Raw genomic sequence first — 15,887 nt, forward strand, 5'->3', positions numbered from 1 at the left:
TTAAAAGCAAAGCAAAAATGCAAACACTGCCAAATAAATCAGTGTGTATAAATTTTGTCCTGACAGATAATAACTCCTTTAAAATCGGTAAGAATGGTGATTGAATAACTTTTATCCTACTCAATAATATACTTTTTGATCATCTGTAAGTCTAAAGAATAGGTAAGAATTCTTACATAAAATGGAATTTCAATCAAGATCAAAGCATTACATATTTCCCAAAGTGTTGAATATTAAACTACTATAGTAATACCAATCTTAACTATCAATGTATATATGCATGCAATACACTGCACTGTGCAAAAATATGATTTTGTACCTTTAGTCATAGGATTATAAAAGGTAGAAATACAGATCATTAATTACCACATTAAATAATCTATTTTGGCTTGCTTGTGTAATACTAAAAGCATGATTATAAACAATTAATTTCCTTTTTTGAGAAAAAGAAATAATACACAACTATATTATAGTTATGTTTGAAAACAATGTATGTACATATACTTACAACAGGCACTAATCCTGGTTCTCCTTTTTGTCCCTAAGAAGTGGGGGGGGAAAGTTCAGTCAGTAAACTATAATGTCTTGTTGGATGTGAACATGTCATACCAGAATACGCCATGAACACTCTGGATTTCTAAGAAATGTAAAGAATGAGAAAAGAAGATGAAAAACTGATGTTTCAGATATTTAATCAGACATTATTCATGAAAAAATTACTACTCATCAAGGACATGAAAAAATTAATACAATATGTTTGAAAGGTATAAAGTTGGTTTGCTTCAGTTTTTATAAGGATCAAATTCCACAGAGTTAACTAGAGCGTGAAATAGTTGGATAAAAATGTAAAGACAAAGAACCATTGAACAAACTACCCAAAGATGAAAGATACTAAAAAAAATGCAGAAATGTTTGTATATTTCAATTTCACTCTCTTACTATAGGGCCTGTGGTTTTCAGTAACTTGTGAGATACCACTCCTGACCCGCTTGCTTTCCTTTTGTAGAACTCATGGGAAAATATTAAAAACTGCAAGAGGTAAGTGTACTAACTTGATAAAAGAAAAATGCAAAAATTCTAGTTATGTAATTCTCAGTATGTGAAAAAAAATGTTAAGAAACATCAATTAAATAGGAAAATAAAAATAACATGAGATTATCATAACTTAAATTACATAAAGTCTAGTCAGTTTATTTGCTTTCATAACAGATATAACAAATACAATAGATACAACGGAATTTCTTTTCATTCCGAGAATTATACATCCAAAATGTCTCTACACTTTGAGCTCCAGAGAGCTCACACATGAGCTCTAGTGTGTTCAATTTCTTCCTTTCACATATGTTATTCTTTTGTCTTATTATAAAAATAATATGTGTTCATAATAGGGAATTTTGAAAGTAGAGAAAATATATGATAAAAACTAGACATCCTCCTCAACACCTGAAGATAACCACTGTTAACATTCTGGCATTCTTAGTTTTCCATATGTAGATGGTAAGAGATTTCTTTGAAATGCTGAAAATTTTATTTGCTTAGAGAATGAAGAACTTTATGAGAACGATATTGAAGAAAAAAAATGCTCCTTCTGAAATAAGTCTAGAAAAAATCAACTAAAATGGGGGAAAGTTATTTCAGTCAAAATGAGAGAAGTGGAATAACCTGAAAAGATAGTGGTAAAATTTCCATTCTGTGAAACCCACAAACAAATTGCATATTTTACTCTAGCTTTGTATTTAGGAGTATGGAATTCTCTGATAAATATTTCTTAAGTAAATTGTAGGCTTTTTGATATCTTATACATGCATTCCAAAATAAGATTAAGTGTTCAATAATATATTTTTGATAATATACTTCCCATGATTGCATGATACCTCTTGTTTTGGATATATGCCACAGAGACAAATATTCACTTTCACTGCTTTCATTAATATGGGTTTTATATACATTACTATATTTGAAATGAGGATTGTCTAAAGTTTTACAGAATGTAATTTTCATATTTACTGAGAAACATGAAGTTTATGTACTCTGATTTCAGATGAGAATTACACTTACTGATAAGTTAATGCCATGTAGACATATTTCATAATCGTCATAGGATGGCTTCACCATGGAGGCAAACGTGTTTTTCCCACCCTTGCATCATCTGTATTATTTGCCTCAAAGACATTTTAAAAGACTCAGTAATTACTTGGGGATTAACTTGAATGAGTGAATGAGAGTCATATGTGAAAATCAATGTGGACCTAAACCAAGAACAAACTGAATTTTTAGAGCATTGCTGTGCTCTGATGTTTCTGATCATACCTGATAATAAATGAAAACAAGCAAGCCAGACAGTGGTACATAATGTGAGTACAGTGAATTGGCTGCTACTTTGAGCATATCCTTCACCCAGCAGTCCCACGTGGCCCTTAGGGAAAGGTGTGAATGACTCAGCCTATCGGATGCCTCTTGAAAGTTGAGTAATTACTACCAGAATAAAACTGATTATTTAGGTTTTTTTTTTTTTTTTCCTATTTCATAGATAGATCTATCTATCTATCATTTATCTATCTATCCATCTATCTTTGATCTATTTATTTAGCTTCCTTAAGGCCTATATCAATCCTTTAAATTTCACTTTATTCTCACTTTTATGTATAAATTAGAGTTAGTATTTGGAGTCCCTCTTCTCCAATAAATATTCAATATAAATAACTTTACTTGCATTTATTCCAAGTAAGATACATTTATGTATTTCCCTCCAAACCAAAAAGTGTTAAATTGGCCAGCATCTGCCCCAAACAGTATCATTCTCATTTATCATGAAGCTATAGCATTACTGATTATCTGAGTAAATCACTTGAAGTTCCATTCTATGCAAAAGCAAATAAAATTTAAAATAGCTGGTCATCTGTCTAATATCTGCTGTGAAAATTGGATTCAGCCAGGTACAGTGGCACACTCCTGTATTCCCAGTGGCTAAGGAGGCTGAGGCAGGAGGATCTTGAGTTCAAAGCCAGCCTCAGCAAAAGCAAGGTGCTAAGCAAGTCAGTGAGACCTGTCTCTAAATAAAATACAAAATAGGGCTGGTGATGTGGCTCAGTGGTCGAGTGCCCCTGAGTTTAATCCCTAGTAGCCCCCTACCTCCTCCAAAAGAAAAAGAAAATTGGATTCATTGCTCATTTCTATGTTCTTGATCCTGGGACAGTCATATTTGGATAAGAACCAAGCAAATACCATAACTTCTAAGAAAATTAGGAAGCTGAGAGAATGACAAAGGAAAAGGATTTTGATGAGATGATGTCCTGATAACAAGTGGCTATGCTGGTCAGGGTCAGGAGTGTCTCCCACCTTGGTCTGCATGACTGCGAAGCTTCTCTCCAAGACTGTGGTTTATGTAACCTCCCTGAAGACAGGAAGGGCAGAAGAGAGTAAGCTATGTGTTTTAGTAAACTTTTCAACTTAATACTCAAACAATAAAAGAGAAACCACAACTCCACCAGAGTAGAGCTGACATTCTTTATTCCTTCCTTCTGTCAAATGGGTATTGAGCTTCTCATATGTGTAAACTGTACAGTAAGACCCATGATAAGGACAAAAGTACAAAGCTTGATAAGACACATTCTTGGTGCTTCTAGAGTCCACAACTTTCTGACAGAAACAGATATAAGAACAAAAATTAACTGTAACAGAAGCATTTGTAGCCTACAAGCACAGTAGCTGGACTGCACTCATTTATTTTTCACAACGAATTCGCATGGTTCTTTGTACTTTACAAAAGGTTTTCACACGTTTCAGAGTACACTTCTGTGTGGATAGCATTAGAAAGAATTCTGCTTATGAAAAATAAACTATGCAGAGTAAAACTTACCTTTCTTCCTCTGGCTATAAAAAGAAAAGAAAAGAAATACATTATTTTGTGGAGAAACACTCATTGTGAACATACTCAATATTTAATAGGATTCTTGTGCATTCAGAATTCAATGTAAATAGATTGTGATATCACCAGTAGGCAGTACTCAAAACCTGCTATGAATCAGTATTTCATCAAAAGCAAAATGATTCATCTTGTTGGAAAATTCTGACATGATGGTAATACTCTTCACATCACTTATATGACATTTAAAGTTAATCTAATTGGAAAATTACTTATAAAGTTATTATGAATTATTTATAATCAATGTTCTCTATTGTTTTCAGTCTATTTAATGAATAAGGTTATTCATTCATATTTTAAACACAAAAATGTATTAAAGGTGTACAGTTACACAGTGAAAAATCTGTTCTGCCATCTCTTCTCTATCTGTTTTGCCTCCCATTAGAAGTCAGTTACATTTTTTGTATATTGTTTTCAAGTTTCTTCTTGCATGTATAAAAGTTTCTTCTAGTTTCCAATACTGTCTTTCACTTGTCTGTATATCTCATAGCTCCTAAAATCTTAGAGATATTTGCAGATAAATAAATGGTTTCCCTGCTATTTTTTATTAAAAAATTTTCAGGATTCCATTGTACGAATCTAATACAAACTATTTAATGGACATTCCCTTAGTAAGTCATGATGGATATTTGTGTTGTTTCTAACCTTTTGCTAATTTATTACTCAACTAGGACTGTTTGAAGTATGAAAGTGAGAACTATTAGTTACTATGCCAGGAAAGCTGGTATAATCTGGGGTTTTCATAGGCAAGCTAGGATGGATAATCATTCTTTTATAAATAATGCTATAACAAATAATGGTTCAATACATGGCTACATGCAAGTATATTTGTAGGATAAGCTTCCCAATGCCTTTTTGAGTCCAAGGGCATAAGACTTTGTAATTAGATATATTACCAATATTCCTTTTATAGAGGTTGACTACTTTGCACTCGTACAATCAATGCACATATTTCCCCATAGGCATTACCCAGTTACCATTACCCAATCAAAAAGCAAACATTTTGATTTTGGTCAATCTGATATGTAGAATATAATTTATAATTATTTGATTATAAGGAATTTAGGCAGTTGTCATTTAAAAAAACAATGCATTTCCTTATTTTTTTTTTTAATTGTTAGATATCTTCTTGTCCTATGTTTATGGGTTTTTTTTCTTTTTGAGTGTCTGGGATCAAACCCAAGGTCCCACATATTCTAGGCATGTGTTCTCCTGAGCTACACCCCCAAACCCTTCATGGTCTACTTTTAAAAGCACACTGAGACTAGGAATATAGCTAGGGGAAAATATCATTGATAATTTAATTATTTACATCTAGAACTTGTTTATATGTAAAGAACATTCTTCAACTGATCTATGGTATCATACTTACCAGTGTGTTCTTATTCCCATGGATTTAACTGAATTCGATTTCCTTTTTACTCGTAGTTAATTTCTATAAAACTGTTGTCAGGAGCTTTTCATCATTCATCTTAGAACTCATTACACTTTTCTAGAGACCAGCTATTTTCAGGAAGTTGTATGTTTTGCTGATTTCTGATATTTCCTACCATTGTTCCCACTTACTCTTCACTTATCATAACCCACAAGTTTAATGTTACTTCATTCCTGGGCTTGTTTGAAGATCATATCTGCTTCAAGTGGCCCAAATATGTCTTGTTTTTAACTTTTTTCTATTATTTTTTTTTATCACAGTGCTGAAAATTGAGTTTAGGCATTTTTTCAAGGTAAGTTGTTACTACAGAATGATAACCAAGAGGAGAAGAGGTAAATTTAATATCAATCTTACCTAGTTCATGAAAAAAAGCACATACTACCTGCTAAAAATATTTTTTAAACCAGAAATTTATATTGTTAGTTTCTTCTGGAAATTCATTCCATTCTCTTATTTTTAGCAACATTAAAAAAAGCAATCTCTTTTACGGGTCAATGTAATAAAAGGTGCTCTGGCACTTAATTACATTAGGAAAACTTTTTGTATTTCCTAGAGAAGTACCTGGGAAGATAAAGCTATTTTTTTAGGTCTCCTCTTGGGCATTAAAGGATTTCACAGAAAACCAAACACTTGCCGGGTGCAGTAGTGCATGCCTATAATCCCAGAGTCTCGGAGGCTGAGGCAGGAGGATCTTGCGTTCAGAGTCAGCCTCAGCAATTTAGGGAGGTTCTAAGCAACTTAGCAAGAGCCTGTCTCTAAATAAAATATTTTTAAAAAGGGCTCAGTGGTCAAGCATCCCTGGGTCTAATCCTCAGTACTAAAAGAAAGAAAAAAAGAAAATCAAACACTTTCTTAGAGGGACCCACTGTGAATATGGTAACAAAGGTCCATCTTAAGAGTTGCAAGGAATTCTTAATTTAGACATAATCACTCAAAATTCAGCAAAAAAATTCTTCTGCATATTTACGAAGACAGGAATTACTCTCTGCTTCTACATAACATGAAGGTAGGCAAGCAAAATCATTAACCCCAGAAGCCACTGAATAAATTACTTTAGTTATGCTCTTGAATTGTTGAACCCTGAAAGCAAAGAACACTGAAACTAGAAAGGTGATTCATGGGCTCGATTCTCAGTTGGCCCTGAGCGTTCTTACCAACATTGGTGTTTCCGCCTCCAGATACCCCTGGACAGGCAGGACAGCACTCCCCAGGGGGAATCACAGCATCAGCACAAGGGAGATCTTCCTCACACTGTATCTTGTCACAGAGAATGGCTCCTCTGTCACAGACACAGATATCACAAGGAGCAGGCTTCCAAATGTCCTTGTTTAAGTAGATATGGCCATTTTGATTGCAGGTCTCTTCATAACCACCTTCATCTAAAATAAGAAGGAAAAAAAAAGGAGGTTAGTTTTCTGAAATTTTGGAATTTGGGAAATATTTAAGATGATGAGTCATTTTTGGAATTCTAAAAAATTCCGGACTAAGAATTTAATCCTCATCCTTCTAAGGATACAAAACAGAGATACTCTACTTAGTAGTTACATCAGGTGGAGTAATTCATTATCAAATGATGATAATACTTACATCCTCCCATGATAGAAGAAAAAAAAATGTTCCAAAGTAGGTATGATTCTTAATGAGATAATGCTTTCAACAGATTGTATTTTTGATTTAAATGATCAAATATTAGATTAGTGAAGAGGGATGAAAACAAACCACTTGTAAAGGGAGAGAAAAAAATAATATTTCAAAAGAGAATATGGAATTTTAGTTTTTGGTGAACTCTATATGACCTTCAACTCAAATTTTAGATTAGTAAACTCTAAATCAGGAGATGATACGTTTGCATGGACCAAGGAAAAAAATTCCAAAAAAGGTATATAGGCTTATTAAAATTATTTCAAACATAAAGTGAAAAAAAAGGATAATCACTTCCTATTTCATGGACTAGATTTCCATTAGTTATCCTAAACTAAAGGTATTTACTAAATTGTAACAGAAATGCAAAGTTTATACAGATAATGAATCAAGTATCTTTGCATTGAAATTAATTATGGAAAGTTATAACCAAAACAAAATAGTGTGTTATTATGCAATATCTGCCCATACTTTTCTATATTTAAATAAAAGTTAAAGAAAGATTGGGAAAATATATACACATGTGCACACATAGGAGAAATAGCTCTGTTATACATGAACATTAATATCAAGTAAATACATACATTACATCTTTAACTGTGTGATTTTTAGGAGAAACCAAACAGCAGTATTTTAACACATAAAGTTGCTGATGTCATCCTTGCTTACATCATTCAGGAGCTTACCATTTATTTAAACTCAAAACTCTTCTGTCAAGGTGAAGGCCTTCCTTTCCTGTCCTGGCGCAGATTGATCTGTTGCCTGGTACTACTTATTTCTCCTTCCTCCCAGGCTCTCATGGACAACTGTCATGACTTGCTTGTCACCTTTCCCCCACATACTTCCCTCACTCTCCAATATGAATGAGGCTTTCTTTACTGCATTGATATGCTTTCCATAACTCTTGAAGGAATGCATTCATTCATCCACTCATTTGTTCTTGCATATACATGCAAAGTAACTGAGTTACTAAAATGTGAACAGATAGGCAACCATCACTGCCCTATTGAAACTTATTACAATTAGAATGATCTAAATTATATTCACTTTATTTTTTTATGTCCACCACTAGAGAGTGAACACAATATAGTTATGGACCAGATGTACATTGTTGCTCATGGCATTTCCAATGCTTGGCTCCACACCTCCACTCAACACTTGTCAAATAGAAATGGGAGGAAGGAATCTAAATTGTGGTTCTGTTTTTTGCTTTTGTTTTGTTTCCTATGTTTTTTTTATTTATTGGTTCTTTTTAGGTATACATGACAGTAGAATCCATTTTGATATAATCATACACACATGAAATACATCCTATTATAGTTAGAATCCCATTCTTATGGAGGTACATGATGGTGGGATTCACTGTGTAGTTTTCATATAGGTACATAGGAAAATTATGTCAGTGGAATGATTCTGATATAATGGTTCACTAACTTAATCACATGTCATTAACTTTGGACTTTGAAAAAGTGAAATTTAAATATATATTTGTAATCCATTTTGAAAGATATCATTGGGAACACAAATATACTCAAATGATAATTCAGAACTAAATGAGGATAGCCATGTTAACTCAAGAACATACCTTCTAGGATTTATATTTATCAATTATATCTCAACAGAACCAGTAAAAAATTTTTCTCACTGCTTTATGGAATACTTCACTTCATACATTTGGTCTGTCATGAGAGATATTTAGCAAATAGAAAAATCATTTCGGAGAACAATAGTACAGTCACAGGGTTTGTGAGCTATTTTATAAGAAGGATGCTCTCTCTAATCTGTTTCATCTTCATCAAAAGACTTTTACCACTTAGTACAAGACTAGTCAACAAAATATTGGCTTCATATACATAAAGCTATCATAAGCCTTCAAAACCAAGAGGAAAAGAGGACTCATGTTTTCATCTGCTTTTCTACAAGGCTATTATGAAGAACAGTAAGAAATGTAAATATCAAAACATAGCATGACAATTAGATGAATAATCATTTTAAAACAATGTAGTTCCATAACAAGTATTTCCAAAAATATGACCTGGATTAAAAAAAAAAAAAAGCAGGGATGGGGGCTTATACCCATAGTTATTTGAACAGTTATAATTAAGCAAATAAGAAATAAGTTAAAAATAACTTTGTTTATTCAGTTTTATGATTCAGAAGGAAATAGCCATTCAGAAGTGTTAAATACCATTGTCTGAAAAATGCAATACACTGTAAGTACAGTTAGCTTGTTTCTCCCTTCCACACCCTGGGTGACAGCAGGTGTGGGGAAAAAGTGGTTAACGTTCAAACGCATTTATGGAGGGGTAAGTGAGTAAGGCCTAGAAGTGAATGTACAAAATATTGAAAGCAAATGTGTTAGATCCTCAAAAATATGTATTACCATTGTGGAATGTAATGTGTGAAACATATTATACATAACATAGTAGTATATGTCCTATATAACATCATGGTATTATATTTGTTTACATTAAAAATAAAAATAATATATAAATTATATATTTATAAATATTAAATAGAATTAACATATTTTTAGAATTATAAAATAAAATATTATTATAATAAAATGTAATATCATTGGAGACATATGTGGACTTATGCTCTATCACTGATGAAATAGATATTAGGGATAGAGAATACACAAAAACTATATGATATGAAATAAGGTTGTCAAGTAGATATCATTAAGAAGCGTGAGAAACTTTTCAGCAAGTGACTTAATGCTGTTCTTCATGGCTCCTTCCAGGTTGAAATAAAAAGACACACTCTCTCTGTCCTGTGCTAACACATAGAAGGGCAGTGTCTTCTGGGAAATTTAGGACAAGGTGACCTCAACCCAAGGGGCAAAGAAATAGGTCACTGTATTACTTTCTTTAAATGGAAATGCTAAAAGGTTGTTTTATAGTCTGATTCATCCCTTGTCTCTCTCCCCTGAGAATTTATAATTAAATTTAAGATGATGTGGAAATTTAATTGGAATGCCTTTAAATGGCAAGGAGATGGAAAGCCTCCTTCACTGCCTTCTCTTGACCTGCACAAGAATCCACACACATCACAGAGGGCTCGAAAACTCAGCAAACTCTCACTGTTCATGTCTGAATGAAAGATATATGCAAAGAAACAGTGCATAGAAAATATAGGGTGTCCAGTAGTTTTCATGTTTCCAGAAGTACAGGTAGAAATCTGATAGTATTTTCTCTGTTTTATAGATTCTGTTGTTATACTTGCACATTTTATCTTCCAAGCTACAAGATTCTTTTCCCCTAACAACATTCCAACAAATTGAATCCATTGTGACTTCATCTCCATGAAAGTCCTGGCACTGATAGCTCAGAAAAGATGTATTTTATTTGACGTTATTTTATTTGAAAGCAACCCAATTGTCCTACATGTCTCATATTCTCATAGACTTGTCTTTCGTATATCTTATGCGCTTTTAAATTTAATCATCAAAATTCAGTTCTTAATCACTAGATGGCAGACCTAATCCACCATCATATTATAATAGACAATTGGAAAGTTCTCCCAAAGGCTGCTTGCCAGCTATGGGATACGCCCTGCCTCTCCATTCCTTCATATACAGTACTTATATGTACGCAGAAAATCCTATATAAACATGGCCACATTGAGACCTTCTGACTGACCCAGAGATAGGTGATTCTAAATTTCATGGTTAAAGTTCTCACTTGCAGAAACAAAAGGAAATATTTGTATATCTCTGTTCATAGCATGATTATGCATTATAACTAAAATGTGGAAGCATCCCACGTGCTATTAGCTTTTAAAAGTTAACTAAAGTTCTTCCTTGCACACATAATGTAAAGAGCTTGTGTGTTAAATCTCTTGCACAGATAAGAATGTTAAATCTCTTGCACAGATAAGAGAGTATTCAAATCGCATCCCCCCCCTGCCCCCAAATCTGACTGTGAGTTCTTTGGGAGCCAGAGCAGCTCTCACCTCAGCAATCTTTACACTTGATATCTTTGATAAATGCTTTTGTAGCATGGATGAATGCATAAGGGAATGAAGGAAGAAAATAACTATTTCATCTATATGTTTATTAAAAAGTTAGCACTTTTAGCTTTATTTCATGAACTTCCTACAAAGGATGTACATTTAGGGCCCTTATTTAGAGTAAAAAGGAAATGGGTCACATGGTGGTTCTTGCCAAGCATGTTTCTGATGTCCAGACCTCTGTGTGGCCAGAAAAGAGGAAGATTGTCAGTCATAACAGCTCATATTTTAAACGATCAATTACCTTGCTGACCCAGCTAACCTATGTCCCTTCTGGGTTGTGAACGTCTGGATTGACTTTTTTTTTTTAATTTCTACTCTTGTTTTTATTGAATTTCTCATAGTAACACTTTTTTTTTAGCCAAAGTACCACATGTTACATGCAATTTATTTTTCCTTATCCAATTAGGATTTTGCTCTATCTCATCATAAACTAAACAAGAAATGTGTGCTTTTTAAATAATAGTTTTAGTTACAAATATATAAATGAAAGAAACATAACTAGTCTGGTTCAATCTGTTCCCTTTAAAAAGAAACAATAAACCCATGGACCAGGCTGTTTGTCCCTCTGGAGATGGCCAGCACTCTGCCTGGAATGTGTCTCTGCTTTCCTAAAGAAAACCTTTGTATCATCCTTACCCTATGTACATGTATGATTACACAAATGGTGTGACTCTACTTTGTGTACAACCAGAGAAATGAAAGTTGTACCCCAATGTTGCACAATGAATCAAAAAAAAAAGTGGACCTTTAAAAAAATTATAATACGTATGTCTAAACAATTCGGTGCCTTTCAGCTGCAAGTAATCTAAAAAACAATCTTGGTAAAAATATAACCTTGGTTATGGTACATATTAGAATTATTTATTCAATATATTTGTCTCAAGAACTGCTGCCTTTTGAGGCCAATGATGTTTGCTGCTAAATGAAGTTGACTGAAAAGATGAAGTGATAGGAACAGTAAATATTACCATTATTCTCAATTTTATGTTGATATGCATTAAATGTTTATTTATGTAAGACACCATGTAAAAGGAAACTTGGAAATATTTGGCTTTGAGGAAAAGAACACATTTCATAGTGAACTGAATGCTCAGAGACTACCAAGGGGAAGAAGAAGGATGAAGAAGAGGAAGACAGGTCAGGCCAGGAGGATTAGAACATGTAGTTTGGCCCAATGGGGTGTTTTAGTTCTTAATAGGCTACTGAAACCTCATCAGCCATGTTACATGTTTTACATGGAAAATAAAATTGCGGGGATAATACAGATGTGTGTTCTATAAGGCAATCACAAAATCATTTCTAAATTATCACCTTAGTCTTATTTATTTAAAAAAGGTTGCCATTTAGAGACCCATTACTTTTCACTAATGTTTATATTCACTAACTTACATGGGCACAATACACAAGAATTCCTTTACAAAGCCGTCTTGGAGACTGAGATTTTTGGTACGGAAAGCTACTTGAGGGGTACCCTTGGGATCAACAACTTTGAGATGGGATTCAAGTCTGGTGCCTTGGTGTACAGAACATTTTAAACAGAGAACATTTGAGAAGTGGCAGGAAGTACTCTTTGATCTGACCCTCCCTTCGCCCTGAAACAAGGTTTAAGGCCTTTATGTTAGAGGTACTTCCTTATACCTGGAGGAAAGGAATTTCCTTGCCTTGGAAGACAGGGGGTCATTGACAGGAATCTGAACCAACAGCCCTGGTTTACTTGACTCTTCTGTCCCATCATATTCTCTCCTGTCTTTTCCATTCTTCTTCAAACAAAGCTTAAAACATTCAGTCTTAACAATTTCTTTGATTCTTCATTTCCTTAAGGAGGCTCCCAGGACATGTAAAACTTACATTAAATCTGTATCTTTTTTTCCCATTATTCTGTCTTTCATTACTGGAACTTAAAAGAACGTAAAAGTTTAGATGGAAAGATTTATTTTTTTTTTCCCTGCAGCTTCAAGAAGCTGATGAAAATAAGATTGGGCTCATCCACCTTTCCAGCATCTGTGGGAGGCTGTGCCTGGAGTAAAGGGTAAATGCGGAAGGCCTTCTTCTACCTTTTTTTTTTTTTTTTTTTTGGATTGACTTATTTAAAGCTTCCCCGACTGCAAGTCATGAAGGACCGCACCCACCGCACTATCACAAAGGAGGCAGCAACAAAGCATCCCATGTATGACTCTGGACCGCCACAGTCTGCTGTCAGCAATGTACAGGAAAGCTCCAGCTGCTGGGTGAGTTCCAGAGATTCTTCCAAGGAAATCTCTCCCTTCCTTCTGCTCTGGAGCAGTGTTGGACTTCATAAGGGAAAAGCAATGAGGGAGAGCATTGTACAAATGACAAGGATTCTGCCTCCATTATTTTTTTTATCTAATCCTCAAAACTTTTAAAAGTTAGAAACATATGAAACAACCAGTTGAGAGGTTCAGCTACATATTTTGATAATTTCTTTCCTTCCAAACCTGAAGGTCTGTGGGATGGTAGGAGCTAAGTGGGTAGACCTGTGGAGTTTTTATCTTCTGTTCTTCAATCTACTCCACAGATTTAATTTCTAATGAGCACCCCATATTCCATCTATTTCCAGGCTACTTATCCAAATTATTACTTTTTAATGTTCTCCTTCTTTCATTGTACCAACTCAGTAACAGCAGGCATTCAATGATTATTTGAGCTGAAATAAATTTCTGTTCCACTAGGGAAAATCATATTTTGCATTATAAGACAATAATAACAATTAACTTTGTTTGTTTGTGTGGTATGAGGGATTGAACCCAGGCACACCCTACCACAGAGCTGCATCCCTAGCCTGTTTTGGTTTTTTTTTGTTTTGAAACAAGGTCTCTCTACATTACTGAAGCTGGCCTTGAACTTGCTATCCTCCCACCTCAGCCTCCAAAATAGCTGGGATTACAGGCATGTACCATTGTGTCTGGCGTATTACCAATTAACTTTTAAATATTTTTTTGAAATCAAAGAAAGTAAAAAGAAGACAAATCACAACATTTCAGTGCATCATACACATAAAGCAAGTTTAAATAAATTATGAAGATGGTAGTTTCTTGAAAGAAGCCATTAAATGCTTTTCAATCTCATATCCAAAGGCTTTTCAGTAAAACTGCTGTTTTTACTTTACTTAAAATAGAAAATATAAAAAGGGGAAAAAAACTCATATTAGGGACTGCTTTAGTTTCTTTCCATGTATTATTGAGAAATCTAAATGTGCCAAAATGTGAAACTAAAACTACAGATATTGCATGTGCAATCTTGTCTACGACTCTGTCTGGAAGAGCAAATTTCAAGCTGCTAATGCATTTGACATAGATTTTTTTTTTTTTTTTTTTTGTCCCCCAAACACATGGCCAGAACTCCTGCATAGCTGCAAAAGCACCACAAAGAGAACTTGATCCACCTTCTGTTCTACACACTAGAAATCTCAGTAGTAACAACCCTACCCTAGTCTCAAACCCTAGTCTCAAACTTAAATGTAATCCTCAAAGAATATGTCAGTGTATGTGCTATGACAAAGGCGTGTGCCTACTTAAATACATGAACACTTTGAGTTGTTTTGAATGAAGTTTGTTTAGTTAATCTCTCTCCACCATGATATTGCTTGAAACAAAAAGGAGAACTGAAAATCCGTTTAACTATTTCTCTTTCAAAGGGTAGTATCATGGCTTCCATGGAGTCCATGATAAATTACATAAGTAACAAACTCAGCATTGTATAATATCCACATTTCAGATTTCCTTTATTTCCTGTAAGTCTTATCTCCAATGTTACTCTCTCCATAGAGCCTACTTTGACAATTTTACAAAAAGTGGCAAACACACACACATACACACACACACACACACACACATACACACACACACACACACACACACACACACACAACCACCAATTCTTAGTCTTTTTCTCTTCCTCTCTCTCTGCCTCTCTCTCACGCTCTCTCTTTTTTTTTTTTTTTTTCTGGTACCAGCAGTTGAACCCAGGGGCACTCAACCACTGAACCACATCCCTAGCCCTTTTTGTATTTTATTTAGAGACAGGGTCTCACTTAATTGCTGAGGCTAACTTTGAACTAGAAATCCTCCTGCCTCAACCTTCAGAACCACTGAGATTACAGGCATGTGCCACTAATCCTAACGGTTTTTTTCTCTCTTATTTCTTCTTTTTTTCTTTTAATGTAGTAGTTATCACTATTACATTATTTGTAGTATTTGATTCATTGTATTTATTGTTTGTCTCTTCCTGATGGAATCAAAACTCAGTAAGGACAGATCTAATTTACTGTTTTCTTTCACTGATGTCCTGATAACCTAGAAATAGTGTCAGGATTAGAGTAAATACTCATTGAATTAAGTTAGTGGATATTAGTTGTTGCTCAAGACATTTTAGGTGGTAGAGTCATTTTGTAAAACTCTTTGCTAAATAAAAAGGGACTTCTATATCTAAAGCAAATTGTAAGAATACTAAGGAAAAGATTCAGACCAAATTGGATGCAAAATGATTTGCTTCAGTCCTGGACTATTACATGTTTTTTAAAGGAAATCTTGTTTTTGGCTGCTTATTTGGATGAGGGCCATACCTAGAGGAATATGAAATACCTTGAATTGTGAGGTGACTTATTAATATTACAGATATTTTATCCCAAGGTGGACGCAGAGTTTTACCCATTTTTATAACTTACAGGTACTATTGTGTTTTAAGATACTATTCAGTATGGGATACACACATGTCAAATGTTTTTAATGATAAGACATCATCAACTCTGTATCTCGATTTCTTCACAGCTTCATTTTGCCATCTTTTCCCATCCTCCCTGTCAGAGAAGAGCTGGGTCTCTAGAGAAGACTAAAATATTGTAGTCAGTTC

The 15,887-nt window shown here is 34.0% G+C and overlaps 1 protein-coding gene across 1 annotated transcript in view; it reads right to left on the reverse strand.

Moving 5' to 3' along the window:
- Window positions 1-15,887, reverse strand: part of LOC306655768 (uncharacterized protein) — a 136,079-nt gene that overhangs the window by 63,409 nt on the left and 56,783 nt on the right. Inside the window, 3 exon segments of the mRNA XM_079130385.1 lie at window positions 509-541; window positions 3,860-3,873; window positions 6,515-6,739. Of these exon segments, the coding sequence (XP_078986511.1) occupies window positions 509-541; window positions 3,860-3,873; window positions 6,515-6,739 (272 nt within the window).

This window comes from Sciurus vulgaris, assembly GCF_902686455.1.
Source record: "Sciurus vulgaris genome assembly, chromosome: 3".
In the NCBI taxonomy this organism is placed as follows: domain Eukaryota; kingdom Metazoa; phylum Chordata; class Mammalia; order Rodentia; family Sciuridae; genus Sciurus; species Sciurus vulgaris.